This window comes from Nematolebias whitei, chromosome 16, assembly GCF_014905685.2.
Source record: "Nematolebias whitei isolate Nwh7 chromosome 16, NemWhi1, whole genome shotgun sequence".
NCBI lineage: Eukaryota > Metazoa > Chordata > Actinopteri > Cyprinodontiformes > Rivulidae > Nematolebias > Nematolebias whitei.
In genome coordinates this window covers 14,318,472-14,336,685 of record NC_056513.1, presented here as the reverse complement: position 1 = coordinate 14,336,685, position 18,214 = coordinate 14,318,472, and the positions used below count along the sequence as shown (strand labels likewise).

Here is an 18,214-nt window from a genome sequence, read left to right as displayed (position 1 = left end):
CCTGCGTACATAATCTCGTTCCACCACATGTACCACATGAGATGCGAATGACAAATAAATCTCTCTGACTTTGATATCCATCCATCCATCCCTGCATACGTACAAGAAGAACATGCAAACTCCACATAGAAAGACCCCAGGCCAGGAGGCGAACCAGTGACCCTCTCTCTGTGCGGCGACAGCTCCAACCGCTGCACGACCATGCCACCCTGAGATAACCTATCCTCCTAAATGTACTTAATGAAAAAGGTGAACATTTTACCATTTTATTCATGCTCAGAACAAGCACCCAAACAAGATTGTGTAATCAAATGTGGCACTTTTTCCTGTTAGCAGATATCCAGTACGTGTTGAGCCGTTTATTCAGGTTTAAAAGTGGATATTTAAAACTAACTGTGAATTTGTAAGCAGAAATAGATGACGGATAAGAAAAACAGCTTACTGTTGTGTGTTATTCTGTAGCAGCCTGTTTCCAGTCACATGTCGGCAGTGGTGGTCGAAGGACGGCCTTATCTCAGTCTCAGATGGACTGGTTGCTGCACGTTTAGAGCCAAATCATTGTTTTAACAAAAGCTTGCGGAAAAAAAACATTTGAATAAGTCTTTTGTTTGGTTTGAAAGAATCCTAAAGAGAGCCATGTTGTCAGAAAGCTTTCAGTGGAAATTTTGAGTCACAACAGGAAGCTGAGGAAACACATAGACAAAGTCAACACTAAAGAGAACACCTAAATATTTTTTCTTGATTTATTTGTATACCTTCCAAGCTCAGAATCACTTTGTTGACACGGTTTGAATCAACAGATACACAAATATACAGATAAAAACATCACCGCCTGCCTTTCATTAATTGGTGGCAGGCGACGAACACAATTAGGACCACTCCTAACGCTGTATTTAAATATTTCACATTTATTTAAACAGTATTTTTAGAGAAACCTCTCAGTCTTTTAGAGATTTCAAACCTCCCCATCTTCGCTCCATTAGTACTCATTCTGCCACAGCTCTGTTGTCTTTAAAATCAGAGAGGGACCAAAGAAAAAGTTGGTGAACGCATCATTTTGTACAAAGTGAAAGAAGGAAGTGAAAAGATCTGCAGACAAACAGAACTCACGAAGGAAGGAGACGTTCAGAAACAACTTCATTTCACAGCTCGCTGATAAGAAGTGGGGAAAATCATACTCTGCGTGACGGAACTGGGAAGTAAAAACAGAACAAGATGACAAAATATGCAAAAAAAGGTAATGTTTTTGGATTTTAAGTCCATGTTGAATGTGTTGTTGACTAAAGATTGTGAGTGCTCAGCTGCACCGTGGTTTGTTCCTTTAATTATTGATGAAGAATCGCTTTAAGTGCTGCCGTCACATTTTCCATCTTTTTAAAGTGGCGTGTTACAGTTGTGTCTGCTTTGTGTTGGCAGGAAATGTTTGGGCATCCTGTGTGCGCGCTCAAGTGTTTAAGGCCGTTCTAACAGACAGCAGGGCCTGCCTCGTACGGACCATTTTCCACATGAAATATGAATTTATTTTAGTCGGTTGTTGTGAAGGGTGTGGCGGACAGGAACGAGGCAGGATGTGTAGAGGGGTCAGCAACATCTGAGAAGATGATGTTCTCTGAACGAGAACTCCTCTGTCGAGCTGATTCCCTGCAGAAATTCATTTAAAGGTGTTATTTATGGGAACGTTTGCGTTCTCTGTTCCCTGACAGTGATGGATCTTCAGCTCCTGGTGGCGTCATTGTGGTCAGCTTAAGTTTCTCTCTTGTCTGAGGTGTTTCCATGGTGGCGGGCGAGGTCTGTAAGGAGCTCACACCGTCGCCGGGGAGCCATTTTGTGGGTTGCTGAGCATGTCACGCTGAAGAATCGTTTTGTCTTGCAGAACTCTTACTGTTCTCTCACATACGTGTGCACACATATTAAAAAAAAGCGCATTACGGGCTGTACTGACATGCGTAAACATACGTATATATGTTTCACAGCTTGCTGTATTTGTTGATATATTTCCTTCTATTTGATGGAAAGGGTGAATTCAGACAGGAAGTGTGGAAAGACAAAATAACTTGTGCAATGGTTTCCTTGAAGACAAAATGTGGCCGTACGTGTGGTCGCCACACTAATAGACTTGACAGGTGTTCTGAACCATCGACAGCTACCCGCCATCGCAGAAATCCACTTTTAGCTCTGTACCTGTTCATTCCAAGACTACACTATCAGCTTCACATGCACATTTTATTTTTGGATTTAAACTTAAAAACATTAACGAGCTGACTGTCCTGGATTTTTCTTCTCAGGGGAGCCCAGGAAGTTTGACCCAAATTTTAAAGGACCAATCCAGAACAGGTACAAGCCTCCATTTTTGTTTCTAATCTTTTATTTTTCCTGTCATTGAAGACGACACTAATCATATTTTGTCTCTCCTCTCAGAGGTTGCACAGATATCTTCTGCTGCATTCTCTTCATTATCTTCTTGTTGGGGTATTTTGCTGTTGGCATCCTCGGTAAGACGCCAATGTGAATTTATTTGTCGATTTTGTTCATTTAAAATGTAATCATGATTAGGGATGTGCAATATGGCATAAAATTTATGTCACGATATGTATTGTGATGGGTGGTGGTAACGGTATACATCACAATGTTTTTGGTATAAAACTTGCAATAGGAACAAAAAAAAGCATAGGGTGTCCTTTTGCCATCATTTATTTTGAAAACCGCTATACCACAAAATAATCTCAATTTAAAAAATTCCACTACTAGGTTCATAGTTTTTAAACAATTAACAAATCAAGTATTAGGCTTCTTTCTTGTAGTGCAAAAGATCTCAAATGTAGTTTTAGCCCTATGTTTTAAACAATAGAATGAACAGCAACTGAGCAGCATTTACACTGAAAACACTTAACCCTCCAGTGGGCGACTCCTGCTTTAAGTAGAGCTGACACAAAATGGCGACCAGTTTCCTCTGTGGCTTTGACCAGAGGATCTTGCAGTAAAATCACACAACACATCGTTCTTTTCACAGATCAGAGAGAAGGTTTAACCCCTTTTTTTTTTTTTTTAGCTCAAATGCACTCTCTAAAGCTGACCAACGAACTTTAGACAAAAAATAAATAAATCCGACGGAATACAGCATTTTGCGCATGCGTCCGAATACAAGTACGGCAAGCCGGCCGTAGTTAGCTTGTAGCTTTGCGATTAAATCTGACAACTCTGATTTTACATCAGACACAGCATTACTGCGGTTAGCCGGTAGAATACAGATCTCTATCATAGGCTAAAAGTCTATCGTTTGTACTGTGTACCGTATATATCGCACAATCTGAATCATGATACAAAAGACAAGTCGATACACACTTTGATGTTATGTATGAGTATAGAAAAGTACATACCAGCTTTAATAGATCTTAACATTACCATATTTTTCTGACTATAAGGCGCACTGCATTATAAGGTGCAATATCAATGAACATGTCTGTTTTCATACATAAGGCACATTAAGCAAAACAGAACAGTTAAAACTTTAATCAACTCATTCACAATAACCACAGGTTTGAGGTCAGTAAGCACAACCAGAATTAATACATAAGGTGCACCTGATTATAAGGATCACTGTCGATTTTTGAGAAAATTAAAGGATTTTAAGTGCACCTTATAGTCTGAAAAATACGGTAGATAAATAAACCTTGAATGAAGAAAATTCAATGCTTTACTTTATGTTAATAAAAACATTTATGCCCCAGACCACTAAATTACCAAACAGTTGATCAATTTCAACCCATAGCTATCTTTTTGATTTTCTTGAAAGCATCAAGGGTCGACTTAGTTTTGTTTTGCTGTTCATCTGAGGTTGTCTGCCTACATTTTAAGAATGGTAAAAAAAAAAAAAGAAGTTTTTTATGTTCTTATATGTTAAACCTTTTGAGGTCAACAATTCTGAACAATACAGTATTTTTTAATTGTTGTCTCTGCAGCCTGGTCTCAGGGTGACCCCAAAAAGGTGATTTATCCCACAGACAGCAGAGGACAGTTCTGTGGACAGTCAGGGACACCACTGGAGTAAGTCACCTGCAAATGGAAATCCATGAGGATGATCTTGTGTACATTCTATACGTTGGAGTGTTTTATAAAAATAAGTAAATCACATGTATTTGCACGATTTTCTCTGTCACACCACAGGAAGAAACCTCTTCTTTTCTACTTCAACATCCTGAAATGTGCCAGTCCTCTGGTGCTGCTGGAGTTCCAGTGTCCCACCACACAGGTCAGTCCGATCATATGGATAAATCTGACCACTGTAGCTTTTAAAGGGTGATGATGCACAAGTATTCAAGCACGCTCATTACTTTTCTGTTCAAAGGTTTGGTTTTGTATCCCGTCAAACAGCTTTGAAATAAAACTAATAAATGATACATGGAAACATGCGTCTCAATCACAGAAATCTGTGGGAAAAAAAAACGAGTGTTATCAATGATAGTTTTGGCGAAACGGATTAAAAACGCCGTCTTTGGAGCTCATAGCTCACAGTAGAATCCACTCAAAGTTTAAACAGATCACTGAAAGTTGGACTTTACACTTCTGAGCTGACATTTTAGTATTTTTTAATCACGGTTTAAGCTTTCTGGATTTTACAGATTGATGTTGTCACAGTAGCTTTTGAGCTGTCTAAAAGTTTCTAATTTAAGTCCCGCAATTAATTTCATGAAAACGTAGGCATTTTTGTCCACTCTCACCCAGAGAAGCAATCTCTCACTGCTGTAAGACTGACGGTTTTCTCTCAAACTGCAGAGAGTTCACAGCCAAGCATCCACAGCTTCAGATGGATTTTAGCTTCAAACATTCTCTTCAAAACTGAAAGTACCAAAGTTCATGCTCAATAATCCAGGTATAAAATACAACAATGTTCAGTCAGGTCATCTGGGTGGTTTCTTTTTTTTTTTTTTTTTTTGCTGAGACGTTTCGTCCTTCATCCAAAGGACTTTCTCCATCCGAGAAGCCACCAAACAAAACTGTTTCTCACAAAAAGCATATCCATAGTGGAAAAAAACAGATTGCTGTGCAGTGTTGCCAGATCTCACGATTGAAACAAACAACCAGCTCTATGAAAACGAGCACAACTGGCAACCCTCCACATTGTGTAAAACAGAGGCCGTTTTTAAACAGTATAAACATACATTTATTACGGCATTACACATAAACAACAGCAAAATTATGCTAAACACTTTGAATAACATACTTTTAATCTCTGATTAAAAAATACATTTTGCTTATGTAATTTTTTTCTACATATTTTAAAAAACAAAACATCCTCACATATACATGTGAGTGGAGCCCCCTAGTGGTCGGCCACAGTATGAGTGTTTGGGGTGTGCGCCCACAAACGTATTTGTATGTGTGTCCGCCTGTCGCCTCACGAACTTGGGCGGGAGCGATAAACAGGAAATGGGGGCGTGGAAGGGACAAACTACCTATTACCACTCGTCTTTTACTTTATTGTGCGGAGCTGGGAGATAATCAACTAGTTTCACTCTGAAAGAAAATCAAGCCCAAATAAGCGACTTCACGCTCAAAGCAAGCCCAAAAAATGCAATCTACGATTCACAAGATTTACAAGTGACTTTAGACAAAAACTCACAAGATTTACAAGTGACTTTAGACAAAAACAAGCCCAAAATCGCTTATTATAAGCGGACTTGGCAACTATGATGGCCTCTGGGGCCCGCCCTCTCCCTCGTCAGCTCCCCCAAGACAGCCATGTCAAAGTGGTATGAACAACTTTATATAACACTATTATTTTTTGGTGTTATTTTGTGGTATTTTTGGTGTTTTGAACCACTTTGGCATGACTGTCTCAGAGGAGTTGACGAGGGAGAGGGCGGGCCCTGGAGGAGAGGGCGGGCCCCAGAGGCCATCTTAGCATCAGCAGTTCGTTGTTTTTTCCCACTATGGAGTATGCTGTTTGTGGGAATCAGTTTTGTTTGGTAACTTCTCGGATTGAGGAAGTCCTTTTAATGAAGGATGAAACGTCTCGGAAAAAAAAAAAGAAACCGTCCAGATGTCCTGACTGAACATTGTTGGAAAACTTAAAGTAGTGTTAGGGTCGTTTTAACTTGTCATATAAACATCAAAACTCACATTTGTGACCATCGTCTTCTGTCGCTTACAGTTTGAGAATTTGTAAGCTCTGGTTTGCAGTTTTTGCACAGCAACTGGTCGTTTAAGGTTTTCATTAAAGGGAGTGACAGATGCTGGTGTGTGGTTACCACGGTGATCATAATGAGCCACTGGCAGCAGCTTTAAAACTTTATTTCATCCTGTTAATACAGTATAGTTACTACATCATAATGTTGGTGTTTTTCTCAGCTTGATTACTGTAAAGGTGTTGGAATTTTTGCACGCGTTAAATATTTTAGTTTTCTTGCTCCAGCTATCTTCCAGTGTTTCATGACTGTTTTCTGTGTCCAGATATGTGTGGAGAAGTGTCCCGACAGGTACCTCACTTTGATTAAAGCCAAGTTAGGGACAGCTGAAGACCAGGCATACTACTCAAGATACTGCAAGGAGGGGGTGGACTTCAGCAAAGTACTATATTTTTAAATCATGCCTTCTTTCTTTTTGCATTCTTCACAAGCTGAATTTTTACAATTAAATGCATATTATGACAGAAACGCTAACTAAATGCTGCTTTCACCTGATTCAGAGTGCTCCAGACATCCTGAAGGATGGCCTGTGTCCTGCCATGTTGTTTCCCAGCAAAGCTTGTGAGTGGAAAGACTTTTGGCTTCGATTTTTACTTCACGTCTGCGGCTCTTTCAGTAAACGTCTTTCCTCCACAGTCACGCGCCGCTGCCTCCCTGCCCTGGAGAAGATTAAAGGTGGGGTGGTCGTGGTGGGCAACGAGACCACCTTTGTTGACGGCAACAATAGAGTCAACGCCTCCGATCTGCTGGAAGCATCAAAGTCAGTTCTTGTCACTGAAACACTCATAGTCGCTCAAAACACAAGACTCGACCTGGGATTATTGCAAAATCTTTCAAAAATTACACATAACATTGTTTAAAATGATGGAGTTGGCCTCATCGGTCTCTTCTCGTCACTCTTAGTGTTTTCAAACTACTGTAGTTGAAGGCTCTCGAATCACATGAAAGAACCTGAAAAAACAACCTTAGTCTTAAGTAGTGGATTTCTATACAAACCTACATTATTTACAGATGAAGAATTGAGTTCTGAATGAACAATTCTGGATTATTAATCTGTGAATCATTTAATCAGCTTTATTAACAGAATGAATTGAGTTTGAACTGAAGTTATCTAAAGTTCTTTAGATGATTTTAACATTGGAACAGTTGGTGGATTTACACAGTAGTTATGACTAGAAGTCATTAATTTTTGGATATTTGTTTCTAACTAGAGATAAGTCATTTTCTGTGAAAATGCAATGTGGATGATTTTTGCTGAAAGATGCTGAAGAAGCTGAAACCACGCTGAAAAGATTTCATCACTAAACTGTTGATGTGAGCTGAATTACAGCTCATTACAGCTGCTAACAGCTGGCATTTGATGAAAGCGTTCAATTTTTCATTCATTCAACCTTTATTTAGACAGGTTAGTCACATTGAGCCTCGGGACTCTTTTACAAGAGAGACCTGATTTCAACAAAAGTGATGACAAATGTGTAGAAAAAGCTGAAAAGAGCAGAAATGAGCAGAATAAACTGAAATAAGCAGAGAAAGGCTGAATAGATTACAAAAAAAAATTCATTAGTTAGCAAAAAAGAAACTGAAATGATGAGAAAAAAGTTTATATTACCAAAAATGTAGCTGAAAAGCTAAAAAGAAAAACAGCTGAAATGTGCAGCAAGAGGCTGGAAGGAGCAGAAAATGTTTACCTTTTTCAAAAGAATCATCTAATGTAGAAATGAGCTTAAAAAAAATAGCAGAAAAATACCTAAAATGTAGCTAAAAAACATAAAATGTAAAATTTTATAGAAAGAAGCCAAAAAGAGTTGAAAAGAGCCGAAAAAGCTAAAATCAGCAGAAGAAAGCTTAAAAATAACAGCCAAAAAAGAGCTGAAATCAGCAGTAAAAGGTTTTACCGGTAAATAGAGCAAAGCTAAATATTTCTAAAAGTAAAACTTGCACAAATAGGAAGATTAAAAGGCCGTAACAGAAATGTTCTGAATGAGCTGAACGTTTTGATATATGAATTGCTGAACCAGCACTAAAATTGCAGAACGGGTCACAGGCAGAAAAACAACAACCTGACCAGCAGAGCCACAGAACGGATAAAACAACCACTGTGGCACCTTTTTAGCTATTAGACCAGCATTTTAATCCTTAATTTGTTTTTGCTGTATCTTTCTTTGCCTCTTCGGAAAGAAAAGTTACGAACGAGCAGTAAATTTAGCTCTTAACCATGAAATAACACCATGTAGTGATTGGTTAAGACCTTTTTATCACACCGTTCCCGTTTCATTGTCTACTTCACCATAAAAGCTCTATAATTTTGCTCACAGTTGTTTGTTATATAAATATTTAAACTGGTCTCGGTAATACAGAAATCAAATTCAGGACCAAGTATTTTTCTGTGACCCTTCTTGGCTTTACCTTTAAAAATAGAGGCCAGCGTTAATCTTTTTAGTACAGTTAGTGTAAAATAACACCAGAGCCTTGTGAGATATCGACAACTAAACTTTAATAATAATTTGCTGAGTCTTAAAAACGCTACAGTTAATGACAGAAGGCGCAGCTCTCACTGAAACATAAAACAATACGATGTGTTCTTATGGCTTTCGTTGAGGCTCTAGAGCCTCTTATTTTATAACAACATATTTTTTTAGATAAACTTGGTTACTGTGCTTACTTTGACACCCAAAGGCTGCTATAGATGAATATAATCACATTTTACGCCTTAGTTTTTGCAGACATAATAATCTACATCACCATCATTTTCACTTCATTTAAAGCACATGTCATTTCTTAAAGCCTCTGTTAGTTGTGCTCTATTTGTGTTCACCCCAAAGGGGTTTTAAGGCGGTATTTTCTATTGGAATGAATAATTCAGCCTGCCTGTTATTTATCAGGATGATGGATAGATCTTCCTGTTGTTTTAATCTTGTGAAAGAAAGTCAGTCGGCTGTACCGTCAACCTGTATTTGTCGTTTAACGTGTTTAACGTGAACACTTTAAATTTATAGTGAGTGACCTAAACACAGCAGAGACTTGAACAACATAAAAAAATGTTAGTTACTGAATATTTTCTTGTTTTATTACCATCCGAAAACAAGCTGATTAAACAAATACGTGGTCGTTTTAAGTCAATGAGTAAGATCTGCTGGTGCTGCTAGGGATTAAACATTAACTGTTCACTGAAATTGGATTAAATTCAACTCAGAATTTATTTTTACTAAAATACTATTTTTGTAAAAAGTGACCCAGTTATTGTGTTTATAGTTGAACACTAGACAAAAAGCTAAAAGGTAGTTAAAGAAAAAAAAAACCTTTAACAATAAATAATTACCGTAATTTTCGGCCTATAAGGCACACTTAAAATCCTTTAATGTTCTCAAAAATCGACATTGAGCCTTATAGTCAGGTGTATTACGCATTAATTCTGGTTGTGTTTACTGACCTCGAACCAATTTTATGTGGTTATTGTGAATGAGTTGAATAAAGTTTGACTTATCTGACTGTTTTTTTTTCGTTTAACGTGCCTTATAATCCGGTGCGCCTTATAGTCCGAAAAATACGGTATAATAACCGTGTGCTTTGTTATTGGTGTACGTTTCATTTTATATATTTTCTGTCTACAGGTTCAGGCCTACAGAGTTACAGAGACAGCTGTAGACCCTAATGCTTATTTTCATCTTGTTTTTTTCTTGTTTTCAGGAAATCAAACGTCGCTTTAGAAGCGCGTCAGGTGGCCATGAGAATCTTTGAGGACTACACTCAGTCCTGGCACTGGATCTTAATGTGAGTCGACCGTCAACTGCTGTACTTCATATAAAGTCTGTTGGACATAGAACAGAATAATTTGTCTCGTTTGTCCACCCTCTGCAGGGGTCTGGTGATCGCCATGGTGGTCAGCTTGATCTTCATCGTCCTGCTGCGATACTTGGCGGGCATCATGGTCTGGATCATGGTCGTTCTGGTTATTCTCGTCATTGGATACGGTAAACCACCGGTCTTTCAATATATGGACACTGTTGTTAAAGATTAGCCTTAATATTTTAACTAAGGTGCACGATTGTTTTCAGGGATTTTCCACTGCTACATGGAGTACGCCGCGCTGAAAGGAGAGCCCGGCGCCGACGTCACCATCCGTGATCTGGGCCTACAGACGGACTTCTCTGTGTACCTGCAGATCAGACAGACCTGGCTGGCCTTCAGTAAGCACAATCGCAAACTCACCGTCACATTTAAACATGCTTTTGCATCAAAGCTCTTATAATTTTACTCATTTGCAGTGATTATCCTGGCTATCGTGGAGTTCATCATCATCCTGCTGCTCATCTTCCTCAGGAAAAGAATCCTGATTGCCATCGCTCTCATCAAAGAGGCCAGCAGGTCGGCACGAACTGGTCATTTATTCCAGACGTTTAAATATAAAGAGTTTGTTGTAAACCAGGTTTACTGCTAACTCTTTGGCTTCATGTACTGGTTTAAAGGCACAATTCTCTTCAACATGGTGGAGGAACTGTTGCCATTAAAAGAAGATGCCTGACGAGTCAAGGCCTTATAGCTGACATTTATCAGGGTTTAAATGACTGGACGGTTTAGATCTTTGTAGTGTGGTTGTGTTGAAAGGTAATGAACAATTAATATCTTACCTGTTGTTGATAGCTCTTTGAGTTTAATTGACATGACGCAAACAATACGATCGCTCTGCCCACGCGGTAACCCATGGTGAGCTAACCTTCTACAAACAATATAGCCTTAATGGTGGAGGTAGTGAAGCTCACAGCATTACCCGAGACATTTAGTGAGGCGTTTCTGCCTTGTCAATGAACATTAAGGCGAAGACATGCAAAAACAAATTCAACAATACTAGTAACTTCAAATAGTTACTCCAGTGCATGTTTTGATGCTGCAGAGAGACACAGGACAATAATTTACAGTGAAATTCAGTACGTAAGAGTGTAAAGTTGACATCACACAACCTATTAAATGCTTTGTACAAAATCGGTTTAGTGTTAACTGATTATAGCAAACAAAGATTAAACTTGTGCAACCAGAAGTTGCAACATATATCTACATGCAAAATACACAAAACGAAGCACAACTAGTTTTAATCTAAGCATTAAGCATACAATGTAATTATGACCAAAAATGGAGGATTTACCTGCAGTTACTTTCATACAGATGAACATGTGCCACTTCCTGTTTATTACTGTCGTATTCAGCTGCTCATGGGGTCGGCTGTTGGCCTTTATCCATCTTTTACATTTTTACAGACTCCGTTTAGGTTTTGGAAATGGAATAAACTGTGTTCCACCCTCTACACTCTGGATAATGCACATTTGAATCGTACATTCCCCACTTACAGCGTTGAACCATTTTTTCTTGATTTTTCATGAACTCCCTCTGACCGCTAAGCGTTCAAAATGCAAACCCCCGACAACAGATATTGAGTTAAAGTCTGGTGAGTTAGTAGCCGAGAGTCATCCCCAGCACACACTCTGAGGGCCATCACGTCTCGTGAGATCACTTGAGGTCAAAGCACGACATCGTTTACAGGATTGGACCAAAACTGCTACAACTACATACCTTTTCAATATAAGATGATTTTAGCTACAAACTCTGGCATAAAAACACGTTGGGCGATATTCATTCCTTCAATAAAGTGGTCTACAATTAATTCTGTAGTTATTACCATAAACAGCAGCAGCTTGCCGTAGCACATCTGGTAAGAATATCTCTGCTTGAGTGTCTGTAAATCAAACGTGACGATGGTGTAAAGGATGACAACGTGTAGACTGCATGAGGTGCAATGAAATGTAGACAGCAGTACTCTACTTTGGTCTCGTCTCTCACCAGAACTAGCCTTTGCCCTGGGAATCTAATCAAAACCACACTTTAAAAGGTTTGAACTACCCCTTTAACGTAGATATAAATGCGTTGCAAGTCTTTACTCATAAGTTAATGATTGGTAATTACATCTTGTTTCCACACAGCACTTTAGTTAAAGAACCTTCTTTAAAATAACGTGACGTTTCTTTCATCAGAGCGGTCGGCCATGTTATGTCGGCGCTGTTCTACCCTCTGCTGACCTTCGCCCTCCTGGCTGTGGTGATCGCTTACTGGGCCATCACTGCTGTGTATCCTTTCATCAGTCCTCCGTGGTACCCTGAACCAGTGGTTCCCAGTCCTGGTCCTCAAGAAACACTACCCTGCCTGGTTTACTTGTTTCCCTGCTCCGACACACCTGATTCAGGGATTTAATTACCTCCTCAAGTTCTGCAGAAGCCTGTTAATCACCCATTCAGTCAAACCACATGTGTTAGTGCGGGGAAACAAGTAAAACATGCAGGATGGTGTTCCTCCAGGACCACGGTTGGGAACCACTGCCCTGAATGATAGCAGACCCTCGACTGTGACCTTTTCAAAAACAAACTCCTGAGTTTGACGCCTTGACGGCTCCAAACAGGTTCCTGTCCACGTCTAACGAGCAGATCTACAAAGTGTTCAACAACTCCGACTGCCCGTTCGCTCGGGAAACCTGCGACCCCCAGGTGCGCCTGACAAGGATACGTTTACTTCAGTTGCTTTTTTTAGATAGAGAACAATCTGTACAGTAACGTGCTCCTTCTCCCTTTTCTCTGCAGACATTCAACACCTCAAACATTTCGGCTCAGTGTCCGGACGCCTTGTGCCTGTTTGCTTTTTATGGTGGCGAGACGGTCTACCACAGATACCTCATCGTGTTCCAGTTCTACAACGTCTTCCTCTTCTTCTGGTGTGCCAACTTTGTGACGGCTCTGGGCCAGGTTACTCTGTCGGGGGCGTTTGCATCTTATTACTGGGCCTTTAAAAAGCCGGATGATATCCCAGCTTTCCCCATCTTCTCTTCTCTGGGACGGGCTCTCAGGTACGATTAAACAATTTTAATCCACATCTTTTTTTTAGATTGGCATCATGTCACATCAAACATAATATTCTCTGTCAAACTGAACCAGGATGCAGGCATCACACTTGAAACGGGTGTTAAAATGTGGCAGGATTTAAAAGGGAGCAAGAAGGTTAATCTCTCCAAACTGAGCATGTGTTCGTGTCAGCAGGGGAGCGATTTAAAAACGGATCTCTAATGCTCACATTTGGCTTTTGTTTCTTCCTGGTGCGCAGATACCACACAGGCTCCCTGGCTTTTGGCTCCCTAATCCTGTCTTTGGTCCAGGTCATCCGGGTCTTTCTGGAGTACCTGGATCACAAGTTAAAAGGTAGACTATCTGAAACCACTTCCTTAAAATATATAAACACACGTACGGACACGAGCAACGATCACCCTTCACATTCTTCTTGCCTTCTCCCTTGTGTTCTTCAGGCGCTCAGAACAAGTTTGCCAAATTTCTGCTCAGCTGCATGAAGTGCTGCTTCTGGTGTCTAGAGAAATGCATCAAATTCCTGAACAGGAACGCCTACATCATGGTGAGCTGCTGAAACTGAACTCTGGTAACTGAGAGGTGCTCTTTCCAGGAGATTCAAGCGACTTCTTTTCTTCTCCAGATTGCAATTTATGGGAAAAATTTCTGCACTTCAGCCCGAGACGCCTTCTTCCTTCTCATGAGGAACATCGTTAGGTGTGTTTGCACTTGAATTATTTATCACTATTGTGTCCTTATTGCTTTAAGCTCATCACCGTGTCCTCTTCACCACAGAGTGGCTGTTTTAGATAAAGTTACTGACTTCCTGCTGTTTCTTGGGAAGCTCCTCATTGTGGGAATTGTGGGTAAGGGAAGGTATTATTTATAGATGTAAACATGGGTAGAGCGTCGTGTGGCTTTCTAGTTTAGATCGATACGTTTCCATGTTGTCTCTCTGCAGGAATTTTCTCTTTCTTCTTCTTCTCTGGGAGAATCAAAGCTGTGGAGAGTGCTGCACCATCCCTCAACTATTACTGGGTGCCCATTCTGGTAAGAGCAGCTACACAAGTATTCGTACATTTTGTTAGTTTTTCTACTTTGTTGCATTTAAATAGGTTTTTTGTAAGAAGTTAGAAGCAAAGCTTCTAAAAAAAAAAAAAAAAAACTTCTTCAAATCAATAAATAAGGGAAAAAACTTGTTTTAAACAATCCTAAAACTGGTGTGTGCATTTGAGGTGTGGGCTTGGACCGGACCATTCCAGGACATTTCACTGTTTGTCTTTAAACAAGTGGAGTGTTGCTTCAATGTTTTTAGGGTCACTCACTCGCTGGAAGGTGAAACTTTGTCTCAGTCTCAAATCTCTGAGACTCCAACCAGTGTCCCAGTCTCTGCCTGTTGATGGAAAGCATCCCCACAGCATGATGCTGCCACCACCATGCTTCACTGCAGGGATGGTGTTCTCAGCTTGATGAGGGGTGGTATATTTGCCTCAGACTTGATGTTGTCCTTGAGGGTCTGAATCAGGGGTCTGCAACTTTTGCAATAAAAAGAGCCATTTTTGCTACTTTGCTTAATAATTACGATGTGTCCGCGAAATCTGCTACAACTGTGTACTATCAACTGGTGGCCCGTGGACCACTACAAGTTTGTTGGAGATGGCTTTTCTGGCCAGTGGGGGTGATATTATAAAACAAAAAATGTCTAACTATTATTAACATTTATCTTTTGATCTTTTTACATTTTAATACAAAAGAAAAGACCGGATTCATGTAAAGAAAGAAAAAATATATAATTTTTTAACAATTTTATAAAAATTAGAAACACTGAACTCTGCAGGCTGATGTGAGTTCTTTTAATTGTTGAAGAATTAAGTATCCTACTTAAAGCATACATTTAGAGACAGTATAAAATTAGGCCAGTTTGTTGTATATCCAGTTACATTTTTAAAGAAAAATAAATACTTTCGCTTACTTTGACTTTGTTTTTTGTGTTTTATTCTTAGTGTTATCAAAGTTACTCACTATATTCCTTCTTGTTTTATATATATTTCCAAAACATTCAAGTTCAAGTATCTTTATTGTCATTCGCATCACATGTACATGAGGTGGAATGAAATTGTGTACTCAAGATCCCAGTTACATCCAAAAATTCTGGTGGTTTTGAGAGAAAGATCACGCTGTGAGACTGGAAGTCAACTTAACAACATGGCTAACAAGCTACTAGCATGATGTAGTCCACATGTCTTACGCCTTGTATTTGTACCATTCTTCACATATTTGAAAATGCTGCTGATCTCATGCTGCTGATTTGTTTCGCATTGCTGTATTCATTCAGTCATCTGCTCACACAGACTCATGTTCGTGCTGCTGTTGTTCAGTGTGTTGATTTTGTACCACTAGTGCTTAGCATATTCTTAGTTTATATCTTAGATCTTATTACTGTTTTTCTTTTACAGTTTATTCTTTTGTTGGATGTAACTGGGACCCTGTGTACACAATTTTGTTCCACCACATGTATCACATATAATGCGAATGAATATAAAGAAAACTTTACCTTGACCTTGAAAATGACAGTAAATCTGCTAAAACTAGCCATTTTCATTGTTGGCAATAATTTAAATAAAGTTCAGTTTTATTTTAGTTTTCGTCAAAGCCCGAAAGAGCTGCTGCAGAGTACCAAAGAGCCACATGTCAAGGTCAAGGTTTCTTTATTGTCATTCGCATCACATGTGGTACATGTGGTGGAACGAAATTATGTACACAGGGTCCCAGTTACATCCAACAAAAGTTTAAACTGTAAAAGAAAAACAGTTATAAGATCTAAGATATAAACTAAGAACACACTAAGCACTAGTGGTACAAAATCAATACACTGAACAACAGCAGCACGAACATGAGTGTGTGTGGGCAGATGAGCACGAATGAACACAGCAGCATGAAATAAATCAGCAGTATGAGATCAGCAGCATGGATAGTCAGCAGCACATATCAACAATCAAGTGGCATTACAGTGATTTTTTTTTTCACAGTGATTATCCACATGTGGCCCCAGAGCTGCAGGTTGCAGACCCCTGGTCTAAAACTTGGGTCTCTTCTGATGCAGCAGCTTCTTCCACGTGTTTACGGAAGAAATTTCAAACAGTCTAGCTTCATTTAGTCAGTATTTTCTCCTGCTACTCTCCCATGAAGCCCAGCTCTGTACAGCTTATCATGGTCCCATGGAGCGATCCTTCCATCTTCAGAAGAGCTGCTCAGCTCCATCAGGGTTATCTTTGTGCTCCTGGATGTTTCTCTGATTGTTGCGATCCTTATCCGGTCTGTAGGTTTTGGGTGGACGACCCTCTCTTGGCAGGTTTGCTGTGGTGGCATCATCATTTCTTGTCTTAATAATAGATTTAATGAAGCTCTGTGGTATATTTGGGGTTCTGGGGTGTGTTTTTTTTATGAACAAAGCCTGCTCTGTACTTCTCCACACCTTTGTCTCTGACCTATGTGGAGAGTTCCTTGGTCTTCATGATGTGTTTAAACATTTCAATGATTTTAAAACAAGTTTTTCTCTATTTAACATCATCAATGTGGAGAATTATTGCTTAAAAATCCAGATAAATTCCAGGTTGTAATGCAACAAAACAGAATTATTACCAAGAGGAATAAATAGTTTGCAGTGCACTGAATAAGACGTTATTCTGTATTTAGAGTTCTGCTTTTGACTTTTGGTAACTTCCTTCTCTCAGACAGTGGTGGTGGGAGCCTACCTGATTGCCCATGGCTTCTTCAGCGTGTACGCCATGTGCGTGGACACCCTGTTCCTGTGTTTCTGTGAGTCATTTTTCATTCGCTTGAACTGGATCTCCTCTTACCGTTTGCAAGAACTCACCTCTGTCTGACGCTGAGCTGCTGGTTGCCTCTGCTTCTTGCAAAAAAGTTCTGACTTTTCTTCTCTTTGTCTCATTTCTCCCTTTCATTTCACTTTACTTTTATTTTCTCATATTCCTTTGCTTTTCCCATTAACCCAATCAAAATTGAATGAAAAAAACCTTGCACACACCGGACTAAAGGTGAAGACTTGGAAAGGAATGACGGCTCATCTGAGAGGCCTTACTTCATGTCTCCCGAGCTGCACGAGATCCTCTCCAAAGCGCAGAAGGTGGAGGACCTGTGCGACGGCACCGAGCCAGTGGACGCTTTGAAGCCAGAGGGGGAGGTCAAGTTGGAGGAGGAAATGCCTCTTCAGCAGCAGCAAGATGGAGAGGTCCAGCTGAAACAGGAAGCCATGCTCAAGCAGGAGAACGAGGAGAAACAGCCACTGCAGTCCAAAACGGACGACGACGAGTCAAGAGAGGAGGAGACGGAGGAGCAGAAAGTCAGTCAGGGAGGTGAGACTGAGACGAAGGAGGAGCCAGACAAGAAAGAAGCGTCAGGAAAGCAGGAGTTGAAAACAGAGGAGGTTTCTGCTGTAGCTGGGGAGGCGGAGAAAGAGAAGACGGGGGAAAAGGAAGAAGAAAAACCGGAGTCTAAGGATGACGTTGTCTCATCTGCACCACAGGAGTAGATGTTTTTCAAGCAAATGAGGCTCGGTAAACCTCATAAAGCATTTAAAGAATGAAAGATGTGTACTTACAGCTCTGTGATTTGGACCTATTAAATGTCTAAAGCTTCAAGCTCAAAACTTCAGACGGTTTTGCAAGTGTGAGCGGGTTGACGTCCACCTGGAGAAGGTTGCTTTCAGAGGACAGGTGGTATCTCACTGTTGGAGACTAGCTGGCAACTCAGAGTTGAAGGAAAACGTGAATCTTTTGTTGCGGTTTCTGAACTCAGAGTGATTTTTGAGGCCGTTTCTGAAAATCACAGCTAGGCCTGTCACGATAACAAATTTTGCTGGGTGATTAATTGTCTCAGAAATTATTGCGATAAACGATAATATTGTTAGAAATTTGACAATAATTAGTAATTATTGTCAAATTTAAGAAGAAATGTTTAATTTGTTTTGCATGTAGTACCTTTTTTGACCACCAGATGGCAGTATAAGACTGTTTAAAGCAAAGGATGGATAGTGAGGGAGCAAGCAGCATGTCTCTTTAAAAAATGGGAGGGAGGCCCCTTGACGTGACATGGGCTGTCTCTGCTTCCTTTCTTCAGTTCTCAACATGG

At 39.9% G+C, this 18,214-nt stretch overlaps 1 protein-coding gene across 1 annotated transcript in view; it reads left to right on the top strand.

Annotated features, from left to right (window-relative positions):
- LOC119422351 (choline transporter-like protein 2) overlaps positions 1-17,963 on the top strand; it is a 27,547-nt gene extending 9,584 nt beyond the window's left edge. The window contains exons 2-22 of the mRNA XM_037689708.1: positions 2,286-2,334; positions 2,419-2,492; positions 3,960-4,044; positions 4,165-4,249; positions 6,451-6,567; positions 6,686-6,746; positions 6,822-6,945; positions 9,873-9,956; positions 10,044-10,156; positions 10,241-10,372; positions 10,451-10,550; positions 12,209-12,301; positions 12,631-12,715; positions 12,809-13,071; positions 13,326-13,420; positions 13,525-13,628; positions 13,707-13,780; positions 13,859-13,929; positions 14,025-14,113; positions 16,798-16,882; positions 17,122-17,963. Coding sequence (XP_037545636.1) covers positions 2,286-2,334; positions 2,419-2,492; positions 3,960-4,044; positions 4,165-4,249; positions 6,451-6,567; positions 6,686-6,746; positions 6,822-6,945; positions 9,873-9,956; positions 10,044-10,156; positions 10,241-10,372; positions 10,451-10,550; positions 12,209-12,301; positions 12,631-12,715; positions 12,809-13,071; positions 13,326-13,420; positions 13,525-13,628; positions 13,707-13,780; positions 13,859-13,929; positions 14,025-14,113; positions 16,798-16,882; positions 17,122-17,615 — 2,477 coding nt within the window. The 3' untranslated portion in view covers positions 17,616-17,963. The remainder of the gene's footprint in view (positions 1-2,285; positions 2,335-2,418; positions 2,493-3,959; positions 4,045-4,164; positions 4,250-6,450; positions 6,568-6,685; positions 6,747-6,821; positions 6,946-9,872; positions 9,957-10,043; positions 10,157-10,240; positions 10,373-10,450; positions 10,551-12,208; positions 12,302-12,630; positions 12,716-12,808; positions 13,072-13,325; positions 13,421-13,524; positions 13,629-13,706; positions 13,781-13,858; positions 13,930-14,024; positions 14,114-16,797; positions 16,883-17,121) is intronic.
- Positions 17,964-18,214: the final 251 nt, after the last annotated feature.